The sequence below is a fragment of the Mustela erminea genome, chromosome 7 (assembly GCF_009829155.1).
Source record: "Mustela erminea isolate mMusErm1 chromosome 7, mMusErm1.Pri, whole genome shotgun sequence".
Lineage (NCBI taxonomy): Eukaryota > Metazoa > Chordata > Mammalia > Carnivora > Mustelidae > Mustela > Mustela erminea.
Genome location: NC_045620.1, coordinates 63253862 through 63279429, shown reverse-complemented (window position 1 = coordinate 63279429; position 25568 = coordinate 63253862). Strand labels below are relative to the sequence as shown.

At 45.8% G+C, this 25568-nt stretch overlaps 1 protein-coding gene across 8 annotated transcripts in view; it reads left to right on the top strand.

Annotated features, from left to right (window-relative positions):
- The window catches only part of PRKCE (protein kinase C epsilon), a 515280-nt gene that overhangs the window by 210602 nt on the left and 279110 nt on the right, over nucleotides 1-25568 (top strand). For 7 of the 8 annotated variants that reach the window (XM_032353625.1, XM_032353627.1, XM_032353629.1 and 4 more), the window contains one exon: nucleotides 6571-6634. In XM_032353625.1, coding sequence (XP_032209516.1) covers nucleotides 6571-6634 — 64 coding nt within the window. Of the gene's footprint in view, nucleotides 1-3720; nucleotides 3818-6570; nucleotides 6635-25568 lie in introns of those variants that run through there. The other variant, XM_032353630.1, reaches the window with a different exon arrangement.

Here is a 25568-nt window from a genome sequence, read left to right as displayed (position 1 = left end):
ACTCGAAAAACTCTGAATGAACCCTTTTATTTTTAAAACTGGAATATGAAATTTTAAATGCCCCGAGGGTGGGAAGATGATTTGTTATTAAAGGAAACTTGTAGAGGAATCCTTCTGTGAAATGAAATGATGGCTTCTTTTTTCCCTTGTAAAAAACTACTTCATTGAGGTATAATTTACATACAATAAAGTGCATTCATTTGAAGTGTTTGGGCTTGACAGAGTTTGACAAAGGTTCTGTTTGAACCACCTCGGTGAAGACACAGAAAAGCTCCCCCAGGCCAAAGACCGCCCTCCTTGCCTCTTTGCGTTTACCTCCTACCTTCAGCCCCAGGAGACCTCGAAAATGCTCTTTGTCACTCTGGATTGGTTTTGCCTGTTCTAGAACATCACAGAAGTGGAATCGCACCTTATAGACTGTTACGTTTGGCTCCTTTCTCATAGCATCTGTCTTGTTGCAGGTATCAGTGGTTCGTTCTTTATGGCCAAGCACAATTCTGTCATAGGCCGGCAGCATGGTTTGCTTTTCCCTTTACCTATTGTGAGGCACTTGGGTTGTTTCCAACATTTAGCCGTTCTGAATGAAGCTGCTCGAACAGTTGTGTACAGGTTGCTGGCTTCCCAAGTGAATCATCTCCATAATTCAGTTGTGCGGACTCGGTTGAAAGTCGGGCCATTCATCCTTTGAGCCCACATGAACAATGTGTATTAAATCCCTCCTGGGTGCCGGTCAGGCAGGATTGTGCCCTGCAGGGATGTACTCTAGAGCCTGCGTCCTGTCTTTGCACTGCCGCGGAAGGGGAGAGAGAGGCAGTCCTCTTCTTGCCTTACTTTGTGAAAGCAAGGGCTGTGGGACAACTTGAAATATTTAACTACCTGGGGACCCTCTGCTTTCAAACTGTGCACCCTACCAACAGGGCTAGTAGCAAACTCCTCCTCAAATGAAGTCTTTAATCAGCTGCTAGCTTCAGAAATCAGCACCCAAGACTTGGCCAGCACCGTGCCTCATCGCTCTGGGTTTTCCAAAGCAGGGGTGGGGAGGCTGTCTGCTGCATGAAGTACTCTTGCTCCGTCTGGCGAGGCTTTTTCATGCCGGGCACCTCTGGGGACTGCAGTGTGACCGTGGTTCCTCCAGGAGACGATGGCTAGCAAAAAGGGGTGTGGAGGACTTGAGAAGTGGTACTCCTGCTTTGGAAAGAAACCCTGGAGTTTCTCTCCTGATGCCTCCCCCTCCACCTCCTTCTTCCTCACTCCCCTCCCCTGCTCCAGTCAATTACCTAGGGCTTAATTGGTGCAAGACAGGCAGTGCAAGCCTTTCTCCGAACTCATCCTATCTGGATTTATCCTCTGATCCACTCCGTACCTCTAGCTTCTTTCTAGCCCTTGGGCGCCTGACAACAGAGGGGAAAGGAAGCGAAACTCAAATTGGGCATGTGTGACCTTTGTGGGCTCTTCCAAGGAGAGGTTTACCTAGAGGGCTCTGGTGGAAGTTGAGCCTATGGTGGGAAGGAAGCTTGGCTGTGAGTTTCTTAACCTCCTTTGCCTCGAGCTTGATCACCCCTGAAACACAGGAGCGCAGATATCTGCATGTCCCGGTGGCGCAGCATCACTGGGATTTCCCACTAGACAGGAGAGGTGTGGAGGAGGACTGTTGACTGAGAGGCAGCAGGAACACACAGAGAGCCAGAGATGCTGGCATTGGATTGTCCTAGAAGGCTTCCCAAGCTGGTGAGGGCTTGAGAGACCAGAGCTCTGACAGACTCCTCTGTCCCGTGTGACCCAGGGAGCCCTGAGTGGGAATCTGGCTTAAAGTTCTTGGAGCTCCAGTTTTTCCATCTGAAAAGTAGGGAGCACTGCTGGCCTCACAGGAGATGAAATGAGCTAACACAGACTAAACCCTGGGACCAGAGCCTGAGGTGTAGCAGGGGCTCAGACACTCAGTGGCCACCCTCTGCTTCTCCTCCCCTCAGGAGCACCTCATGACCCTCTGATGACCAGGGCCATCGCCTGTTTTGCCCCTGGCTTCCCTATGGGCTGGGCATGAAACCCTCACCGCAGTGCTTTATTTGATATTCCCAACTCTGTAAAGTTGTCCTGGAATAACGTGGAATAATATCAGTTCAGGGATGGAAAATGTCTTTTTTTGTGGGGGAAAAGCTTGACAGAGTGGAAGGAACATGGGACTAAGTAGCACATTCGAAGACTTGGCTTTTTAGAAACAATGGCACCAGAAGTTAATGAAGGATTTTGTGCCCGGCATCACGCTGAGCACTTGACATAGATGATCTCACTTAACATCACCACAGCCCAAACGTCACAGAGCCTGTTATTAGCTCCATTTCATGGAGAAGCATTCTGAGGCTCAGAGAAGGTGGTCGCTTGCTTTAGGCCACAGAGCCAGGAAGTTTACCCATTACCACCACATGCTGAGTATCTCCTGAGGCCCAAGTGCTCTGCGTGGGAGTCTCATAGAATTTTTACAACAATCCATTTCACAGACGATGAGACTGAGGCCACACACGGCTCAGGGAATATAAATGATTGCCAGAGCTGGGATTCAGTGCTACTCTGACTCTGAAGGCTGTGTTTGTCTTCCCCATTGTTCTACTGCCTTGCTCCTGGCCTACGCTGGAGGGGGTAGCCAAAGACACTAAAGCTCTAAAGAACACAGAGAGATAACAGAGATAGTAGCTGGGAAGATTCATCAAGTAAAGGTAGGCGTTTCAAGGAGATTTGGTAAATAGGGTTGCATCTGGGATAATTTGGAGGGACCCTGAGTGCAGGAGAAAGAGCTCAGACCCAACCCTGGGAATGGCTGGGGGGAGGAGGTCTGCTTTTATGTAGTGCCAGCCGCCTGCTGCTGAGGGCAATGGATGGTTGTGCAGGCCTGGGCACCTACATTGCTTCCTTATCCAGGCCAGGTCACTGTGAGCCGAATTTGAGGTTCGATTAATTTGACCATGAAATTGCACCCCCCTCTACCACGTTTTGTACCTGATAAGCCTCCCGTCATCTGCGTTGAAGTCTGACCTCCCTACATGGATTCTCAGCACTTCTTCACTGGGCCGGCTGGGGCTCCGCCAGCCCTCTGTGGCCATCTGCCCAGGCTGCAAAGCTCTTTGTTGCTTTTGGCAGGTTTAAAAGCTTAATTTCTATTTCTCTGTTTGGAAATGCAGTTCATCGGCATGGAGACAGCAGTGGGTGCTAAAATGGTTTCTGATGGCTATCTTGAACGTTAATATCCTAATACATTTTATCATCAATGACCTGTTCCCCCCTTGCCACAAGTTCTCACTCCCCTTTTGCAAAGAGAGGCTGGCCTTCAGAAAGGCCTCCCAGCCCATCTCATTCCTTTGCTCTCCGCCTCCCCGCTTTTCACAGATAGCATTGTACTTTGCCAATGAAGCCCATAGTCGTGGGAAATCTCTGAGTTGGAGGATATGAGAAATTGTTTCATTTAGCCGGCAGGGTTTAATAGAGATGATCTAATCTCTAAAAGGCATACATTATTTAAATTCCATGCTCTCGGACAAGAGGACCCCTGATATTTGTGGCAGAGACAGGATTTTGGTTTGGCTCTGTTCAGTGGAGCTGACTGTTGGTTTTCCTGTTTGTAATTTAGTGCGGGGGCTGGGTTATGCTTGTGGCAGTGGGAGGGGGTGGGGTTTCCTAGCGGTGAGGGTGCCAGAGAACATTTTCTTTAGATGGAAACTTAAAATCGCAGATTCTTGGGGTGGAAGGGATGGGGAGACGTGGAAAGTCATTGCATGGTATCATCACCAGCTTGCTATTGGGTTCCTATTGGGTCCCCACTAAGGTGAGTGGCCCCTGGGGGGCAAGCTGGGTGGCTCAGTCGGTTAAGCAGCTGAATCTTGATTTTCACTCAGGTCATGATCTCAGGGTCCTGCGATCAAGCCCCGTGTGGGGCTCCATGCTGGGTGTGGAGCCTGCTTAGGATTCTGTCTCTCCCTCTTCTGGGAGGGGTCCTGGGTGGCTCAGTCGGTTAAGGAGATGACTCTTGATTTCCACTCAGGTCATGATCTCAGGGTCCTGCGATCAAGCCCCGTGTGGGCTCCATGCTGGGCATGGAACCTGCTTAGGATTCTATCTCTCCGTCTTCCTCTGTCCCTCCTTGACACTCCTCCCTTGTGCCTGCATATGCTCTCTCTCTCTCAAAAAAAAAAAAAAAAAAAAGAGTCTCTCTCTCTCTCTCTCTCTCTCCCTCCTCCTTCCCCAATGAACTCTGATTTCCCTCACTCCCTGCCCTGACGGACCACCTGCAATATCACTGAGGGGCTCTCTGTGAGGCGCTGAAGACCTCTGTTGACAGAACTAAAATTTTAAGAGAAATCTTACACACTCTCAATCACTGAAGACCAGGTCTGGAAATAAAGTGGGGCTCGTGAATATCTCAGGGAACCTGGACTGTGAGTGGCATGAGATGCCGGAAGGGACCTGGAGCATATCAGTCCCAAGGGAGTTTTTACCTCAGAGGGAGTATGTCAGGGTCCTGAGAGAGCAATGTCTTGTTCCCCTCCCATGTCATTTGACTATCATGTTAGTACTGATCACACGCCTCCCTACCTTCCTGGGGATGGGGCCTTGGAGGGTCAAACGACCCCAGAGTAGGCTCTCAGAGTTCTGAACATAAAGTCTCTTCCCCTCCCCAAAGGTTTGCTGGGTGTCTCCTAATAGACAGTGAGGTGAGCACTAGGTATACAAATGTATTCTCATTGTCTCTGCCTCGCAGAGGAGACTGACATATAGACAATGTATTAGGAGCCAGGGTTCAGCTAGGCACGTGTACCGCAGGAGCACAAGGAAAGGGGTAATTAATTCTGGCTGAGAATATCTAGAACAGCTTTAGAGAGGAGGTGATCCTTGACCTCAACCTTGAATGAGAAGGAGGTATTCAGACTGACCCTTTCCCGGTAGTGCTTGCTGAATGTGTGCCTGCTCTTTGCTGGGGACAATGAAAACGATAAGGAGGGGTGGTGGTTCCTGCCCCCAAGAAATCCACAGCTTGCCGGAGAGACAAGCCTGGCACGTATGAGTCAATTACAGCTCTGCACAGACAGATGGGCGCGTGGAGGCGAGGATAGGCTACCCCAGGGTACTTGGTGATCTAGGGTTTCCAGAGTTACTACTCTCTCAGGGAGCACACAGTTTCTGGAAGGAGAGTTCCGACCTCACCAAAGATGTCAACTCTAAGAGGCCCAGCCATTCTGACTTTTCCGATCAGCCTGGTTCTGTACAGAAGTAGCTAGTTGGATTTGGAGGCAGCCTGGCAGCAAGTGAGGGTGGGCGGAGAAGGTTGATGGTAAGAATGTAGTGGTGTTGGCTCACTCTTTGCAACCCTGGTAGGATCTGGGGTTTGCAAAATGTGCCAACACACAACCCGAGTACGGATGCCCCTCAGGGTCCTGCGAGCACTGTGCACATTCCCAGCCTTGGCTTATGCAATTTCTTCCACCTTAAGTGACTCCCTTTTCTTCTCTTCGTGAAGTCTTCCAAGGCCGCTCTTCTACACTGATTTCAGACTTGCTGGATACTTGATCTGCGATCCTCACTTGTTCCTCATTAAGCTGGGGTCAGCATTGTTCTCTGTTTTTTCTTTTTTTCTTTTTTTAAGATTTTATTTATTTATTTATTTGTCAGAGAGAGAATGAGAGAGCGTGCGCACACATAAGCAGGCAGAGTGGTAGGCAGAGGACGAGAGAGGCAGGCTCCCTGCAGAGCAAGGAGCCCGATGAGGGACTCGATCCCAGGACCCTGCGATCATGGCCTGAGCTGAAGGCAGTGGCGTAACCGACTGTGCCATCCGGGCGTCCCTGTTCTCTGGTTTTTAACTCCCCCATGAGACTGTAGACACCTTCAGAGTGTGAATAGCATCACATGCTTTTCTTTCCTCCCCTTTTCTTTCCTCTCTGTGAGCAGTTTGTGTGGTCTAAGGAGCGTGGGTTTCTTTAGACAGTCTTATCATTGAAACTCAGCATTGCCACTTACCCTAAAACTTTGAGCTCAGCTTCCTTATCAGGAAAATGGCGTAACCCGGGGTTTCTCAACATTGACATTGTTGGCATTCTGGGGCTGGGTAATGAATGCTTCATGGTGGGGACCATCGTGTCTGCTGTAGGATACTTAGCAGAATCCCTAGCTTCCACCCATGGATGCCAGTGGCAGCCTTCCCTTTCCAGTCATGACGGTCGAAAACACCTCTAGATGGTTTTGTGTCCCAGAAAGGTTCCTGTAGGTTCCCATTGTCCATATGTCCATGTGTCAGGTGTCTCCTGTGCCAGGTTTCCCTTGCTGTTGAGAACCACTGGGATGACACTACCTATTGGGTCTGTATGAGACCTCCTTGTGCTGCTTCCAGAATATAGCAGACATTCCATAAATGCCCATTCACCTGCATTCCTGGTCCCCACCCGGCACCAGACACACTACAGGGGGATGAACTGAATGGAGCCGTGACTCTAGGGGCTAGCCATTTGGGGTAGAAAAGGCATGGAAATCTTCGGCTGCCCCCACAATGCACTAACCGAGCCACTGTCATTTTCTTAATTGCAGATTGATCTGGAACCAGAAGGAAGAGTGTATGTGATCATTGATCTGTCGGGGTCGTCGGGTGAAGGTAGGAGAATGTGACCTCTCCTCGTTGTTCTCTTCCATTGGCCCTTTGTCTTCGGGTGTCTCCCTTCCCTCCTCGGCTGGGATGTATTACAGCGACATTTAATTAATTGGCACACTTAAAAGGAAAAGGTTATTTTGAAGATGCTTACGCCTGTGTACCAAAAGGGACCAGCCATCTGTTAACTTCAGTGGAGCAGAGGGAAGATTCTTGACTTATCAAGTGAGGCCAATAAAGCAGGCATTCTTGCATGATAGTGTACAAGGCAGGCTTGGGTGGAGCGGCAGCCTCTCCCCGGAGGCTCGCGTGGGGTATGTGTGAGTGTCATGGGAAGGAAGTAAAACCAGTTGGTCTAACGGTATTCAGAAATGAAACAAATAAGGTGTCCAATTTCAGAATCTTACTTTTTTGAACTTTTATAGAAGTGTTACTTCTTTTTACAGTTTCCCACGCAGGCAAAAGCCCTACTTTTAGAGAGAAATAATGGGGTGAGGGAATGTCGGCTCCCCACTGGCCAATGAGACAGGGTGTAGATGTTGTCCACTGGTCAGATTTTCCTTCTTTCTTCTCCTTGTATCTTCTTCTCTCGATCCTGTCTTGGTGCACTTAACATCTTCAAAGGCTTGACGGGCAGTGAGGACTGAGCAGTCAGAAGGGGAGGGGATTCTGGACAGTAAAACCTTGTCCACACAGAACAGGGAGATGGTGGCAGATGTGGGCTCTAGGGAGGCTGGGAATTAGGATGGAGATTTAGTGGGGACCATCTTTCTCTGTATGCAGGAGGACAGGAAAATTGGCTTTAATGTCATGGCAGAAAGATGGGAAGACCAAGCCTGGTTCCTTTTGGCAATGAGAAAAAATGGTTGTTAGGGGCTGTGGCAGTCTTTAGGGAAAGACAGTCAGCTCCCTAAGCTCCTGGTTGGAAGACTGGGGCCTTTTCCCTCATCTCTTCTAAATGCTGGAGATCACAAGGACAGAGTCACAACACCACATGGTCTCCCCAGGGTTAGGGATGAAACTCTAGTCTACATTTCAGTAACAGGAGGAGAGATTATGTCCACATATCAGAGGAGTGGGTCAAACCGTGTGCTTAACTGGGTGCCTGATGATTTTCATTTGGCTAATATATCACGCAATTCAATTTCAACAGGTGTTCAGAATAATTCAATAATTGTGTGTATATGGGGCTTATAATAGAATCCAGTTCTCTTTGAATAGATCTCAATTATTTGGCATAGGTTTAAAACTTTAAACATCCTTCCAAAATTGGTCTTGTACATTTTCTTCTCTTTATTGCAATTACGTTTTGACGTTTCCAGCTTTCTTTCTCTACCCTCAGCTCTGAGCAGCCCAGAATAGAATCTGTTGTAGAAGATTCAGGGATTTAGCAATATTTAGTATGAAATATTTAAGATGTGCCAAAGGGCCTAAAGGAAAATAAAATGAGCACCAGTGTACCCACCACCTTGATTAAGAAATAAAGCAGCCATTAAGGTGAAACCTTGCATTGCTTTTAACAAAGTGTGCGATCCCAAATTCACCAGACTTGAAAGTATTACAGCAGCCTCCTGATTATAGATATTGGTGAAACATTCAATGAGCGGAATCAGTCCCCCTTTTTCCTTACATAATCTATATGCAACAGAATAATTAATTTAAAATGCATTTCCTGTGCCAAGATGCTGCGCAACCAATAGGAGGCTTGAATTATTTTTTTTTCTTTGAAAAGATTAACAACCTGGGAAATTACAGCGGACATCCTTTTTTACATTAGAGAGAAAGGATGTGGACGAATGAGTGAATAAATAAATCAGAAGCAATTGATTTTTTTCCTCTTTGCTTCTATGGCTTATTGCATGTGAATGGCCAAAGCAATTTTCACTGGGCTGGATTCTTAGTGTCCTTTTTTTTTTTTTAATCTCTTTCATCTAGAGAAAATAGAGTTTACTTCAGAAATGCTGACACACGCCAGACCCTGGAAAGTTCTAGCATGCGTTGCTCTGAAGAAAAGGAGAACTTTTTTGCCCTTTCTTTCTTACTCTTCCCTGATTTGGGATTCTTTCTCTGGATGGTGGGAAGGACTTGCAGCAACCTTTTCGAAGGAGCTGATCTTACTGGTTTCTGTTTGCGTTCTGTACATCAGTTTGCTCTGTCCTGCTGATCAGACTTTGAGGGCTCCTGACGCAGGGGTTTTTGGAAGGGTTGGGAGGAGAGGAGAGGAGCCGAGGGTGAGTGAACACAATATTTGTTACCTGGACTGCGTGGGAAGGATCCAGTGCAAAACCCAGTTGTCCAGGCTAGACTGTGGACATTCATAGATTCTTTACCTAAGTCCCTTTTTTTAGTGAAAATACTTAACTCTGTATTCTGCAAAGGTGAGGCAGGCTGATCCGTTCACTCTGTCATTCTGCTGTCACGCATCCCTGCAGCTCCCCTGTCTCAAATGCTCCGGTCCCATCAATGGAAGAAAAGACATATATCACAGAAATCGCACACACTTAGAAACGCAGCAAACAATGAGGAGCCCAGAGAAAGGTGTGAGCTAAAGATCCAGTTCCAAGATGGGCCAAAGGTTTCTTTATCTTGCGAACACACTGTGGAATGCCTTGAACATTTGTGTCTGCTAGAGCTGGGGCTAATGTGATTTCTAGCTGTCTAATAAAATTCCACTGCTCGCTTGTCCTGTGCAGCTCACCATAATGGGATTTGACTGCTGTGTGCTTTTGCTAAACCAGGCAACCTAACCCCAGATGTAAGGAGTCAGGTTTGATGACAGCTAAGACCATTTCCGGTCATGCAGTTTTGATCTCTGGTCGAATCTGAATAGCAATCAGAGCTCAAGGCTGAAGGCTGGCTAATGTCTCTAGCAGGTAGAAGGGGTGGAAAGAAAAGGGCTCTATCTGACAGGTACTACACCAGGCGCCTTACCTACGTTACCTCAAATAGCAAACCTTCCTGGAATGCTGGAGTGTGATCCTCCAGTCTTGGGTGGCTCTTAGTGTTTGCTTTTATCAGAAGCAATAGCCATGCAGTTTCCTGGTAAACGTGGCGCTCCAGGCTCACCAGATACTTAAGTCAGAGCATAATTCGCCCAGGTGACGGACGCATAAACAGCAATGTAATTCTCAAGCGTGTCAGCTGTTGTTTCCTGCAGCGCACATTAGTTAACATTTCTTCCTTTGTTGTGATGCAATTTGAACATTATTTTTATTCTTTTTTAATAAGATGACAATGCACCATTATTTGGAGGCTCCCAGAGGAGGGGCCGTCAGGGTCTGACCCAGGGATTTCTAAGCTCTTTTCCTGCTTTCCATCCTGATTAAGTGTTCACCCAGGAGAGTTTTTCAGAGTCTGAACTGCAAAGGAGAGAACCGGAGTGGGTGTCATTGATAATGTTTGGAGGGCCAAATTGTGTCTCCAATAAAATGCAGAAGATGCAAAGTAGTTTGAAGGATGTTTTGCAACACAGGTCACAAATAAGGCAGTTAAATTGGGGCTAAGGGTTCGTAGCGGTTGCAGAAGCAGATGATAAACAGAAGCTACATGCTTCTTTCTGTAGCCACATGCTGCGGACACCGCACCCCTCAGTCTCCTACCTGGGCCGCCCACCCCGGGCAGATAGGGCAGGAAGAGCACAGTCCCAGGAGTCCTGCAGTCCTGGCCTTCAGTCCCGGCTCTAACGCTTGCTAGTGCAGAGGTTCAGATTTCTCACTGGGTCAGGATCATGATCGCATCTCTGGTAGGGACCGTGCATGGTCAGATTGCTAAAAAGAACAGTGCCCTTGAATACAGGTGATGCTCAGTAGATCTCCTATGGCCTGGAGACCTGAGGGCTGCTGGTGAAGGAACAGCAGGCAAGGCTTTCCGGGAAGCAGTTTGAGGGCAGGTTTCTGACTCTGAGGCATATTAAAAACGAGGGAAGGACAGAGCAAGGTGACAGAGAGGCAGTTTATAGAATAATATCTCTATCTGGCTGGGCTATAAGATTGCTTTCTACAGAGTTCACACCTTGCCATAGTTTGGCCCCACTTTCTCTCTCTTTCTTCCCCACCCTTCCCCCAGTGAACTGTTTTCTAGAAGGACAGTCTCTATCTTGTTTGTATCCTATGGCCCTTAATGCCAGAAACTTCTCTTTGTGGGAGCCTGGGTCTGCTCTCTCTGCTCGGTGCAGACTGAGAGCCTGTGGGGCCCACACTCTTACTGGCCCTTGGCTCAAAGCCCTTCATATACTTGAAGACAGTTACTAGATCTCTCCTCTTCAGGTTTGAATTGTTCAAATCCCTTTTCCTTTCTGAAGGGGTAGTTTAGAAATTTAATTCATCTTTGCAGCTTTTTTCTGGACTTTTTTTCAAGTTGTGTAGGCAGACAGACAAACACGATCAAACTTGATTGGGTTTGCTCTGAAATGGTAACATGGGTGGACCAAGTGCCTGATAGTATTACCTGTGTATGGGAGATAGTCACATTGAGAGGTCAAGTGATGTGCCCAAGGTCAAAAGGTTGACTACCTACCTTTTGAGTCTAGACCTCCAGGCGACGATCCAGTGCCCTGGTCTAAATCATGGCCCCAGTAGTGCTACTTTCCTACCTCTCTGTTTATTTTAGTTCTTTTCCTCAGATAGCAACCCCCTTTTTTTTTTTTTTTTACAGTGATGTGGAACTAGAGTTCTTAGCTTTGAATCCAAAAGTGACCCAGAGGGTCCCTTTCATAAACAAGCACATTTCTTTTCCATTCTCTTAGAAATGAGAACTCTCTTGGTCCCAGTTCAGGAGCTATCAGCTCCCTCTCGGGGTGTGTATCAGGCAGGTCCCTAACTAAGTCTTGGTCTACAACTAGACCTGATTCAAACTCCAGCAGGTTAGTAATCTTTCTTCCCTGTGTCCATGGCAAGCATTAGAGTGCTGCCCTCAGTGTTGAAATAAAAGGGGGGGACTTCTGGAAACTGCTTCAGCCAATGGCTCTTTCAGTCTCTCAGATGCCCGTGCCCTGCTGATATTCCAGTTCTTGAGAAGTCTACATTATTCAATCTAATGCCTTCAGTTACCAGGTAGTTAAAGAGAACCATTTGTTCAAGGGAACAGTAGTCACCAATGCACACTAACAACTGTGCCCAGCTTAGTGCCGTCCTGGGTTTAGGGAAGAGGAAGTGGGGAGGCAAGCAGAAAATGAGAGGTGACCTTCACAAGTACACGTGGCCTTGCCTTCAAGGGAGTGTACAGTTCAATTAGGAATCTGAGACTCACTTAGAGGACAAAACACTGGAGAAAAGTGCAAGGCAATAGCACATTGAATGCTTAATTTGGTGTTACCAGCAGTTCTCCAAATGGGACCATATTAGGGCTGGAATAACCCAGGACAGCCTCAGGGAAGAGGCAGCGCTTGGGCTGGAAAGATGAAGATAGGCAGCCTGGATTGCCAGTGAGGAGGCCATTCTGAGCAGAGGGGGATCATGTCATCACTATCAAAGGCAGCTTGGAAGCTCTTATTTTTTAGGTAAGGCTGGATAGATACCATAAATTAAATAGATACACACTGTATTCTCCAAGAGCTTCTGAACAAAGACAATTACCCATATTGTAGACAGAAATTTTTATGCCATGCAAACAAGAAAATGAAATACCTTCAGTGACTAAACTGTGTTTGAAGGTTGAAGGCAGTTCTTTCTGGATATGTCTTCATGGTCAAGGCCTCTCACCCACCTTGGACCCCAAGGAGGAGGAATGTTCCAGGTCAAGTTTGGTCAAGTCTGGAATGTTGAGTAGAGCACATTCTGTAAGCATAGGGCTTAGGTGATGGGAAGGTCAAGTCCATGTACAGTCATCCCCCTGTGTCTTTTTTGCCTCCTCTCTCTTTTCTCCCTCAGCAATCCGTGGAGCCCCATGATAAGCACTCCACCACTTCCAGCACCCTCTTCCTCCCCAGCCTGTCTAGCTTGTGTCCCCACAGCAAGCCCTGACACTCCCTCTTTCCCTTTGTAAGTTCTTCCCAGTCTCTGGTAAGCAGCATTGCTTGAGAAGCTAAAGAGAGCTCTCACTTTCTTGAACATGGAATTTCAAAGTCAGACGCCAGCTCCAAGATGCTGAGGGGTCACCCTCCTGTGAGGTGCCTTAGGCAATGAGATCTGGTCCAGCTCACCCCATAGGCTCCCCAGACACACATGGGCATGGTGGATTCTCTAGTGGCACCGAGGCTTGACAAGAGTGAAAATAAAATACAGACGTTCAAAAACATTGATTTTGCGGTGTATACCCCACATCCCACCTCCAGCGCAACTACTCACCGCTGATACTCAGACCCAGGGAGCAGTCCCCTTAGTCTCCAGGTTTTTGGCTCTGTCTTCTGTCCTGATGGCGGAAATACTGGAAGTGACCATATGTATCAGCTGAGACAGGGGGAGTCGGCAGAAGACCAAGGGGAAAACGTAGTGAACTCCCAGTCCCCGTCAAGGGATTTATAATGGTCCAGAGAGAGAGTGCTAAAGTGCTTGATGAGAAATAAGCCAAGAAAAATCCTCATTTCCTTCCAAATAGGCCCTAGATGCACAGCAGTTCCTCTGAAATGAGTCATCCACGGTTAACAACACCAAATGCCAACCATTAGCAGATGAAAAACAGAATTGAATCCTGAGTGTTTAAAGAGCAGAGCTCTTAGTATCACTACCAAAACCTCCTTCCCCTGTGCCATTATGGAGCATAGATGTGTATTTGCTATTGGCTTTTGTGCCTGTTGTCCTAATGAAGTAATTGAAGAAGGAACAGTCGTGTTGAAGAAAGCAGCTCGTAGAAGGGCCGGTTTATAATAGATCCTTAGTCAAGGAGTGAGCCTCGTGTTTTCCTGGCATGGCCTCTAATTCCGTCTCCGTTGTCTTGCTATGTATCATTTCTGTGTCTTATAAGGAAGATTGTTTTGGGAAATTCATGTTTGCAGCTCAGATCATACTGGGTCAAAGTGGCCTATAATTTAATCATTTACGGTTGTTGATGTCCTTGTGATTTGGCTTAAAACAAAAGGGTATTTCCATTCATCTAACCTAATTTAGAGAGTTGTCTTTCAGGATCAACTACTTTATTCTTTTATCCAGTTGAAATTGGCCACTGCTGACAGTTTTATTGATTTTTCTTATTATCTAGCTTTGTTTTTCACAGCCAAGCGCTGAATTTACCATCTTATTGGACTGCTAACGCGGGGTCTTTTATCTTCCTCCTTCGTTACAACCCTTTGGCGTGAGCTGTGGGGGGGCCTGTGAAGGTCTGGGCCTTTGTCTACATACACACAGATGAGAATCAATGTCTCTGACTCACCTTTTCTCTCTCCGCTCGATCCTCTGATTCCTGCATTGGTTGGAAACATCATGTATTTGTTTATCTAAGATGTAGCAGGCCCTGGGTGTAGAGCTAATGAACTTGGCCCTTGCTCTCAGGTGTCTGTACTCCCACAGAAGGAGACAGGCAAGAGACCAGTAGGCACACAAGGTGTTTTAGCTGTTGAGTAGCTGATGGTCAAACAGGGTGCAGTGGAACCTTCGAGGAGACTCCCTTCAATGTGATGGCTCTCCCTGGAGTTGGCAGTCAATAAATGACAACCACCAACATGTCCACAGGCTCTCATCAGCACGTCGTGGCAAACCTGAAAGGCATGTTTTCCTCAGTGGAAGAAACAGAGCCACTGTCCACCAAAGATGCATCCAATCAGAAGATAAAATAAAGGCAGACAAAGGCTCGATAAAATGGAACTTTGCAGGAATGCATCTGATTTATACATTCATTCATTCAATGGATAGCTATTGGGCACCTATACCAGTTACTCTTTTCAGTGCTGGGGCACAGAGGTGAACAATATGAATAATACAAAGCCTTATGGGCCTTACATGCTAGTGGATAGGCTTGTGCACATGTCAGCTGTCTCTGTACAGTCTCTGGGGGAGGGAAAGGGTGAATTCAGAGAGGAGGGAAACTTTCCTGTCAATGCCTGTAATCTTGTTTTTCTTTCCCCTGTATGTTTATTAACTACTAAGATATTTACTTAGAAATTAAAAAAAAAAAATTGGCTGGAAATATGACCATTGCCATACACACAGAGACAGTGACTTGCCCATGGCTGGAGGCTATGACAGGCTCCAGAAGACCCTGCAGAGAGGAATGACCTGTTATATCCACAGAATAACATGTTTAGGACAGGGACACGAAGAGTAGTGTCCTACTTCATGCTCTGCATTGCTCCATAGACACCTCTGAATTAAAATGGGATATGCTGCAATGTAGGATATGTACGGATTCCCCCAGACTATGCCTATCATCCAGGACTGGGTGTCTCCACCATGGCGAAGCAGGTGGCCAGGTAGCTGAACTCCCTCAGAGTGTAGAATGAATGAATGATGTGTGCAGACATTCATTCCTTGGAGCCCCTTGCCTCTGGACACTTAGCCTTGCTTCTGCTGAGATGCCCGCCCCTGTCTGAGTGTGCATTCCCACAGTGACCCCTTCTCTAACCCCCCACAGCACTCTCCAGCATTTAGGGTTAGCTGCTACTTGTCCTAAGCTTGGTCATGTCCACTGACCAAATGGCTTCACCAGATGGAGTGCCTCCTGCCCAGCCAAGTAGGCTTAGCTGGCTGCCAGTGGGTTATTCCCACTCTCCAGGCCCTCTATTTTGCCTGTTTCCTGACATTGAAAGTAATGGCCAGGTTTAGTTCCAACAGAGATGTTCTCTGCAGCAGGAACCCACGGCCTCTATGACTAGCCAGGTTTGAACTCTTCTGAAAGGGTCAGGAAGGGTGAACTCAGAGGAAGCTGAGTTTTCTTCTAAGTGTGTCTAGGTGTTATCGGGACTGCTTCAGAGACACCTGCACTTGAGTTCCTGCTGCATACTTACTTAATTACTTAGTTCACCAAGTGGCCAAACAGACTTATACCAAGAGCCTGTTGTGTGCCGTGTACAGGTACCATGCTGAAAGCTAGAAAATCAAAGAGGAGAACGACCAAGGCCCTGCCCTCGAGGTGCTCCCAGGCTAGGGCATGTCAACAAGAAGGCACCAGCTCTCCTTGGGCCTCAGGGCCCCCATATGAGAAGGGTGTGAGGACTTAGGGCACTTTCTCATTCTGTGGTTGAGTCAAAGCCAAGAATTCACGCACAGCTAGGTACCCAAAAGGGGGCACGTGAGAGAGCACACAATTTTAAACCAAGTCTCTGTATAGAGAACATTTTATTTGAGTCTAAATGGATCTGTCAGGTCGGTTTTATCATCCCCATGTTACATTTGAGAAAATGGGGCTTCAGGAGATTGACTGTTGAGTCACCCGGGATCCTGAGAAAATGCGGATCCTGATTCGGTGGGCCTCAGGTAGGGTCTGCAATGCTGCGTTTCTCAGCAGCCCCCGGGGGGCGATGCCTGTGCTGCGGGTCCTTGCACGTCACTCTGAGAAGTCACTCTGAGAAGATGCTACAAGAACTGTGAGGTCTGAATCGTGCGGAGAAAGCACGGGTTTCTCTTTTGCTGAAAATTCAGAGGGAACTCTACTGACCTCTCCCATTCCCACGTCCTGTCTCAAAGGCAGTCCTTTTGAATCCTTTTCCATCCCCCTTCTCCTGTCTTCTGGGAAGGGGGCTGAGAAGGCACTCGGTGTTCTTAGGAAAGGTGGGTAGTTCCCGGGCCTGGGTTTTTCCAGCCCTGGCTTTCATGGTCTCCGAAAGGTCAGAATGGATAGCGTCAGTATTCTGCAGCTAGGGAAAGAAGGAACCAGTTTATTCCAGGAAAACAAAAAGCAACTGGTCAGGATATTGGAGCTTTTGTTTTTGTGTTTGCTTTTCTATAAATACCCTCAAGTATTGAGTGGTGCTTGAATTTGATCCCACTGTGCTAATTTTCTCCCGGTTTCTGGGGCTTTAATTAAGATAGCTCACCCAGGGCCCTTGCTAGAACTTACCTTTATGCGTTCCTCCTCTGAGGTAGGCAGGTTGTACCTACCTTTAATGGATGGGGAAACACAGAGGGAGTTCTGGATTAGATGTTGGGTACACAGTAGGGGCATAATTTTTATTTGTTGAATAAAAGAATGCATGACTAAATGAAATAACAGGAAAGAGTGTCCCTTTCAAAGGAAACTATTGAGATAAACAAGGTGTTGGGACTGGCTTTGCTTTGGATAATCGGTTGTTTCATATTCTAGTGTACAATCATTGGGGAGTTCACGGGCGAGCGTGGGCCTGCATGTTTAAGCTTTCTGTGCCTGCTACTTATTTGGGGCTCTCTGAAGCCACCTCAGCGCCTCCATACACACCAGGTCCCCCTTATAATACCCTCTCCCCTCCCTGTTTATTCAGCTACTTATCCATTCTTTCAAAATTTGATTTCAAGTTTGGCTCCTCCTGGGGCCCTTCCCACGTCAGCCTGCCCACCCCCACCTGCTGGTTCACCGCACTGTATTCGTTCCCACACTCCTCTGTGTCTTTCTGTACACCCGTGCACTCGTATGTTTGTATTGTTTCTATAACTCAAGTCCTGGCTGTGCCCTCCCACCCCAGGAAGCCACAAGCCATTTGAGGACAGAGGTTTCTGTAAAACGGGCCCAGAGCTAAGAGCCGGGACAGGACATCTGAGGCTCCTGAGTGGCCTCATGATTTGGCAGCACTGAGCCCAGGGCACCATCCCACCCTTCGGGCTATACACAGATAGATGGGAAGCAAGGACCATCTCTGTCCTTGGAGCCTCTCGGTCCAGAGGGAAACCAGACCACCCAAACCCGGTGTGATGCTGTGTACCATAAAGACACAGAGCTATGGGAGTCTATGGGAGCCTTGATTATTGCTGGGCCTGTCTTGTGCTGGGCATGAGGTCCCCGATTAGTTACACCGAATTCAGCATGAAGCAACTTTATGGTGAAGCATAATGGGAGAAACCCCTTCACTGACATCAGAAGCTTGGATCCTCTTCCTGGTACTGCCACTCACCAGCCAATTAAAGGTGCATGGGCCAGGGAGTGTTTCTGGCCTTTGACTCGACGGCATGCATAGCCTATGCTATGATTCAGTGAATGTTTAGGATTCCAGATTGTCAAATCAGAGGCTTTCTCAATACAGGTGTGAATCAGCAAGAAAGTTTCAAATCCCTCTTTATACTTACACTGGGAAGTCAGAACGCAGTTATCCTGGGGCCAAAGCATGGGATCCTTAGCAATGGGTGAGATGTGGTGGGAATCTGAGGAATTTGAAATGTGGCCAAGTAAAGAGGGAGAATTTGTCCTGTAGCTCCTTAGGCCAGTTCTGGGACGAGAGGGGCAGAGTTATAGGGAGGCAGCTTTAAGCTTGGTTTAGTATACAGAAACAGCCTCTAGTAGACAGAGCTTTCCAGCAGTTAAATACATTTGGCCAGTGAGTAGGGAGCTCTCCATCTCTGGAGACATTCAGATACTGAATGAATATTTTAAATATTATAGAAAAAAAAATCTTCTAATGGTCTTTGGTGAGATCAGAATACTTGTGACAGACAGTTTCCATAAGTATATACAAATGGGGAATAATAAGGCAACTTTATTTTATTTTTTAAGGATTTTATTTATTTATTTGACAGAGAGAGATCACAAGTAGGCAGAAAGGCAGGCAGAGAGAGAGGAGCCAGGCAAAGAGCTCGATTCGGGACTTGATCCCAGGACCCTGGGACCATGACCTTAGCTGAAGGCAGAGGCTTACCCCACTGAGCCACCCAGGTGCCCTAAGGCAACTTTGTTTTATTTAAAAACAATCCAAGGCCCACATTGTAAAAAGGTAGAGAAAAAGTATATGAAGTAATGGGGAGAAGGAACAAGTTGGATATTAGCATGTATTTACAGAATAGTTACATTTCTTGCAAATTTAGGCAAAAATGTTTCTGTTAAAACGTGAATCTTGTTTCCAGAGACCTAGGAAAGTTCTCTATTTGAATGGATCCCAAAATGTGTCTACCCCTATTGTGAAGACTTTTTGTGAGTGGAAAAAAATTCTGGTAAAATTAATATTTGCTCTTTAGTTCTCTCTCATGTGATATGCACACAGAATTCCTTTAAAGAGTGGTCCATTGTGCATCTGTGAAAAGATCCACCTAGGGCAGAGAAGGATGGCAACAAAGACCCCTGATTTAAGGGAAACAACATGCATGCTGTGAGGTAAGGATTTTTACCTCAGACTTAGGAAGGTTTTGCATAGGAGCTACTAAGTAGGAAGAATGGAGGTTCCTTTGAGAAGAGTTTACTTAACATTTTGTCCTGAGAAATGGTTTGATTTTGAATAGATAGCTTCTCATCGTGGTGGCTGATGTGTTGGCATAAAAATTGCAATAAAGAGGGACACCTGGGTGGCTCAGTCAATCATCTGACTCTTAATTCTGGCTTGGGTTATGATCTCAGGCTTCTGAGACTGAGCCCCGTATCAGGCTCTGTGCTGGGTGTGGAGCCTGCTTAAGATTCTCTCTCCCAGGGCGCCTGGGTGGCTCAGTAGGTTAAGCATCAGCCTTCAGCTCAGGTCATGATCCTAGGGCTCTGGGATCGAGTCCCACATTGGGCTCCCTAGTCAGCGGGGAGTCTTGTGCTCTCTCTGTGTCTCTCTTTGTCTAAAAAAAGAAAATCTATTAAAAAAAAAAAAAGATTCTCTCTCCTCCCAACCCCTGGCTCGTGTGTACATACTATCTCTGGAATTTAAAAACTGCAATAAAGAATTATTGCCTTTATGAGGTGGGACACCAGGAAGGCAGTTGACCCATCTCCCCTTAACATTGGCCTACCTTTTGTCTAATGCTTGAAATTTGATCTTCAGAGTTTTCATGTGTTTGGTGGCTTAAGCTTTTGATGCTCATTGAATATCTAACCTCTTCTTAAAAAGAAAAGAAATAAAGGAAAGAAAGAAAGAAAAAAAAAGACTAAGTCTTATAGAAAGATTAAATCCTAAGCATTTCTTGAATTTCTTCATGCACAAAGGACCAACAGCTAGGTTTGTAGGCAGGTTCCTAAATAATTGCTCATGGTTCTAAAAAGGTAGTCTGAAGGTCAAAGAAGTGAAGGTTTGAATTACTGAGTTAATGTTCTAATGGGAGATTACATTCCAGAGAACTAAAATATTTACAGTTGCACCAAAAAGAATAAAATAGGAAAAAACTTAACCAAGGAAATGAAAGACCTGTATTGTGAAGACTATAAACACTGATGAAAGAAACCGAACATACGTAGATGGAAAGATGGTCCATGCTCATGGATTGGCAGAATTAATATTGTTAAAGTGTCCAGACTACCCAAATCAATCCGCAGGTTCAGTGCAATCAAAATACCAACAGCATTTTCACAGAACTAGAACAAATAATCCTAAAATTTGTATGGACCCACAAAAGACCCTGAAGAGCCAAAACAATCTTGAGAAAGGGCTACAAAGCTGGAGATACTGGAGATACCACCATCCCAGGTCTCAAGATATACTAGAAAACTGTAGTAATCAAAACAATATGGTACTGGCACAAAAATAGACACATAGATCAAGGAACAGAATAGAGAGCCCAGAAATAAACTCACGTTTTTATGGTCAATTAATCTATGACTAAGGCAAAAACATACAGTGGGCGAAGACCATCTTTTTAATACGTGGTATTGGGAAAACTGGGCAGTTACATGCAAAAGAATGAAAGTGGACCACTTTCTTTTCTTATACCATACACAAACATAAACTCAAAAATGGACTAAAGATGTAAATATTGAGACTGGAAACCTTAAAACTCTTAGAAGAAAACATAGGCAGTAATTTTTTTTTTTTTAGCATCAGCCGTAACAACACCTTTCTGGATATGTCAGAGAACGAAAATATATTATAAAATGCTCTCGTTGTGCCTCATTGTTTAAACACCCTCTTTGGTCATGTTTTCAACATTCTTCCCCACTTGGTCATGGGGGCAGCCTGTCAGCCTGTTTACAGGCTGGGAGGATCCAGCTGAGTCTACATAGGGGCCTTCGCAGCCCCTCGAGGATCATTTGCTGATTTGCTATATTATACTCTATGCTCTGAAGTAGGAAAGATGTATCTTACCATAAGGTCCAATATTTTCATTTTTTCCCTTACTCATTGTTTTTAATTAACAAAAAAGAGCAGGAAGCAATACAATATTCAATTAATTGCAAAATCACTTTCTTTAGACTCTAAATTCTGTGAAGGCAGAAATTGTGTCTATTTTGGTCTCTGAGTGGCCTTCATGGCCTCATACCATGCCAGGCTATGGCAGCACTTGGGCAATATTTGTTGCATGAATTAATGAGAGAAGGTGGCCAAGTAGCTTGGCAGGCAGAGAGCAGCACTGTGAAGTGTCATTGCCTACTGGTGGCCGGCGTCCGTGTGTGTTGTTTGAAAGCTCCACATATGAAAGCCAAGAGCTGCCTGTTATAGGTGGGTTTGGGGTCACCGGGGTTGTCGGCAGAGCAGCTGGAGTCTGGAAGACAGACTTCACCTGCCTAATTACAGATGTCTGTCTAGCCACTCGACCTCTCCCTGGCTGTAATTATGGCCTTTGGAGCCACCATCCTGCCAGGCCAACTAGAAACACCTAGCTTGGACTGCAGAAGGACCTAGTTTGCTTTTATTTTTAATTTTTTAGGACATACATCAAACCAGGGTGCTTCAGATTTAGCACTCACTTTACATACTGCATGAGGCCTTCACCAGTCTGTCTTGCCTTAGACGACAAAAAAGGATCATCAAGTCAGCCTTACTCTTGCTCCGCTATTTTTATTCTGAAATTATATCATATTATATATCATGGGTTATCTGTACCTCTGTTCCAGATTAAGAGAAGGAACATTTGGGGGTGATTTTTAGTCCCCTAGGGACTTTTTTGATCTTGTCTTCACTCTTTTGTCCCCAAAGGTAACAACTGTCCTGAATTTTGTGTTATTTTCTCGCATTTCTTTATGATTTGACCACCTGTATATATGTCTTCTCAGATAATATATTGTTTTGTTTTTTACCTACTTTTTAAGATTTATTTACATAGTATCATCCTATAGAAATTCTTTTGTGGTTCGTGCAGTTTTATATTTCTGAGATCCATCCATATTGATATGGGTGGCTGTAGTTCATTTATTTTTATTCCATTATATTAATATGTCAAAATTCATTTATCTGTCCTTTTCATGGATATCTGCATTGTTTTTAAGTTTTTGTTATTAGGGACAAAACTGTATTCTAGGGCACAGCAGCTTCTATGGTTTTGTTAGGTTATTTATGTTAGGTTATGTGTATGTTCAGCTTTACTAGATAATCATTGTTTTCCAAAGTATTGTGCCAGCTGATGCTCCCACCAGACATGTCAGCAATTTCTTTTTTTTTTTTTTGTAAAGATTTTATTTATTTATCAGAGAGAGAGAGGGGGAGAGAGCGAGCACAGGCAGACTGAATGGCAGGCAGAGGCAGAGGGAGAAGCAGGCTCCCTGCTGAGCAAGGAGCCAGATGTGGGACTCGATCCCAGGACGCTGGGATCATGACCTGAGCCGAAGGCAGCTGCTTAACCAACTGAGCCACCCAGGCGTCCCATGTCAGCAATTTATGATTGCTTTCTATCTTCATGAATACTTGGTATTATCAGACTTGTAAATTTTTGCCAGTATGGTGGGTGATGTGTCATTATGGTTTTAATTTGTATTTGTTTGATTATTAAGGATATTGAGAATCTTTTCATGTATCTACAGGTTTTTGGTCATTCCTGAAAGATATCTGTTCATTACTTTTTTTTTTAAGATTTTATTTATTTATTTGTTGGAGAGAGAGCGCACACACAAACAGGGGGAGCGGCAGGCAGAGGGAGAAGCAAGGAGGCCGATGCAGGACTCCATCCCACAACCCTGGGATCATGACCTCAGCCAAAGGTAGACAATTAACCAACTGAGTCACCCAGGTGTCCCTGTTCAATACTTTTTATGCGTCTTTTTATTGTTTTTTTTTTTCTATTTCTTATTGCTTCAGAGACAGTTACATTTGTTGCAAATATCTTCCCCTAGTGTTTGTATTAGGCTGATATTTACAACCTCTCTGTGGTCATCAGATAAATAGAGCTCCAAAGAATGAAACTTGTGGATCTCCAACAAGTCACTTCATGTGTTTGGGCTTCTGTTTCTGCTCAATCAAGTGAGCATTCACAGGAGTTTTTGTGCATGGAAACACATTTTGAAAGTAAAGCACCATACACATATATGGAAAGCCTAATTTTTTTCTACATTATCATACTGCCTCCATTTTTATACCATAACATATTCCCTGGGAATCTTTTTTGTTGTTGAGCTGCATTTTAAAAATTGCACTTTGTGCTTTTTGAAATTGTTATTGACATTTGGTTTACTTATTATCTATTTGTCTTTCTAGTATGTAAGCTCCAGAGGGCAAGAACTTTCTTTTACTGGTTTATCATTGCATTCCTAGCAACCTAGACTAATGTCCGGCACATAGTAGGGGCTCAAAAATCTTCGTGCAATGAATGATGGAATCAATGGTGTTCATAGCAGTCATGATATCACTGCTGTGCAATTGTCCAGATGCTGTATTTAGGATTTGCTCCCTGTTCAGATAACTTTCAAACTCCTGTCGTGTATTGTTGAGGCCAGGGATCTGGCATTTTCCTTTCCAGGGAGGGAGGGTGGAGCCAGAGGAAGGGAATTGTGCCCTTGGGAGCTTAGAGCTCAGTTTTTAGATTTGTAGCTGGGGCCCCCCTGGTGGGCTGGCACTCCTCTGAGGGCAGATTTCTAGGGTGAGACCAGAGTTTCCCAGGCTTTTTTTTCTCTGCCCTTCTGCATGGTTGCCGTCAAGTTCACTGCTTTTCCAAACCCTGTTGGCTTTTGCTTTGTTGCTATAGAAACCAGAGCTGGTAGTTTGGGGGAAATGTGTGTGCATGCGAATGCTGGGGGAGGGGTGTTGTGGAAGCGGTGGAACCCCAGAGTTGGGTGAGGTCATGGAGGGAGGACAGCACAGAAGTCTCTGTGAAGGCCCTGCCCACTTTGAGGGTGCTCTCCTCAGAGTGCTTTTGATTTCGAATGGTGCACCCTTGGGGAACAGGCGTCCCTTTGTAGGTCTGCAGGGCTCCCCCTGGCACTGGTCCAGCCCTTCAGCAGAACATCTGGAAAGCTCTGGCCCCTCCCAGAGCCAAAGCCGCTGAGCCCTGGAGACAGAGATCAATGACCTCTTCTTGGCTGCTTCTTAACCCGTGTCCCAGACAAGTGCTTTTCTGGGAACCAGTGAGTAACGCAAATCTTTGATGCCAAGGCTTGTGTGCTGCTGCGTTGACTTTCACTTTTGATAAAATGGTGGGGGCAGAGAAAGGGTCTGGGGAAGGAGATTAGTGAGAATTTGGCTTTTCAGGAAATTAGAACCCAAGCAGAGAGTCTGCTTCCTCCTCGCTGGTTTTCTGGCTGGGAAAGCAGCAAGCTGAGCTATTACTTGATGTCAATGCTCCTTCATGCTGGGGCTGATATTAGGGGTGGGGGTGGGTTTGAGGCTAGAGACTAATTTGGTTCTGCCCCCCACAGGCAATCCTTGCAACCCCTGGGAGAGAATTCTAAAACATCGCAGGGTGATTTTTTCATGAACATAATTTATCACACACTGAGTTGTGCTGAAGACAGTGAAAAGAATTTATGATGTATACTACATTGGGGTAAATATGCCATGTAATTACCTGTTCTGCAGCAGTGTTTTATAACTCATGTGTTAGATTGCACATTTAATATTTATCACAAAAATATATGTACAATAGGAAAAATACAGAAAGAGTAGAAACGCCCTTAATTCGTTTCTCACTAAATGACCTTTTCCTACTTGGGGTCAGGTGCTCATGATCCAGTTACTTTCAGTGTCATTCAAGTAAAAGCTGTTTTTATTGCCCATGGTAGGTACTCAGTAAGTACTATTTGAAGTGCTGGTGGGAATGCACCTGGCGTTTCCCTTGACCCAGAAATTCTCCTGCAGGTTGATCCCTCTGGCAAAGACAAATTGGTGGATTTGAAACAGCAAAATATGGGAAACAAGAGAAAGTCCTATAGCTAAGGGCCATTTCATACCTCCCAATAATGGAATAAGCAACCACTACATGTTTTTAGACTGCTTTTTATATTTGAACAGGGAGAGATGTTGAAAACAAGTGGCTAAGTAAAATAAGTAAGTTGAAATAGATTATGGCATGATCCCATTCGTGCAAAAAGAAACACACACATATACAGTCTAGACTTGTGTACACACATAGAATTTGACCTCTGAAAAGTTGGAATGGGAGCAAAGGACTTTGGCTTTCCCCTATATCCTTTTAGCTCAGTGCCATTTTTGTCCCAAGCTTATATTTGTAATCTATTCATCTGAATTTCTCATCATGGTTCCTCCTAGTATACATGACTACCTCCTCCCTCCCGTTTCCAAGTCTCATGCCCTCCCTAGCTCCCTGGAACCCCACCGCAGGTGCGGCTTGGTCTCCTTTCTCTGAAACCCCAGGGGACTGTCTCTTTGTACAGCTTAGCAGTATATCAGGCCTCTCTTAGGTGGTTCACGGGATCAGCTGCTCTTCAGCCATACTGTCAGGAGGGAAAATGGCATTGTGTACAAGAAGGCACCAAGGTGCAGCCCGAGGGGCAAGGGTCTCTCTGCCTGGCCCTCTGGGCTGTCTGTGACCCTAGAGCTGGACTCGGAGCCACTGACCTCCACGGTCCATTAGCAAGGGCTGCAGCACTGGGAAACCTTACTGCCTCGTGCTCCTGTAGGTGTTAGGAATAAGGGCGCAGTACCCTGGGCTTTGCGTGCTTGTAGGACTCAGGGCAGATAGATAATTACTAACATCCACTCAGTTCCAGCCCCCAAGGCTAGACCTATGCGCGAGTGCACCTGAGCATACACGCATGTGCGGGGAGGACTTTCTCATGCGTATGTGCATTCGTAATCACATTCGTAATCACCAGCTGA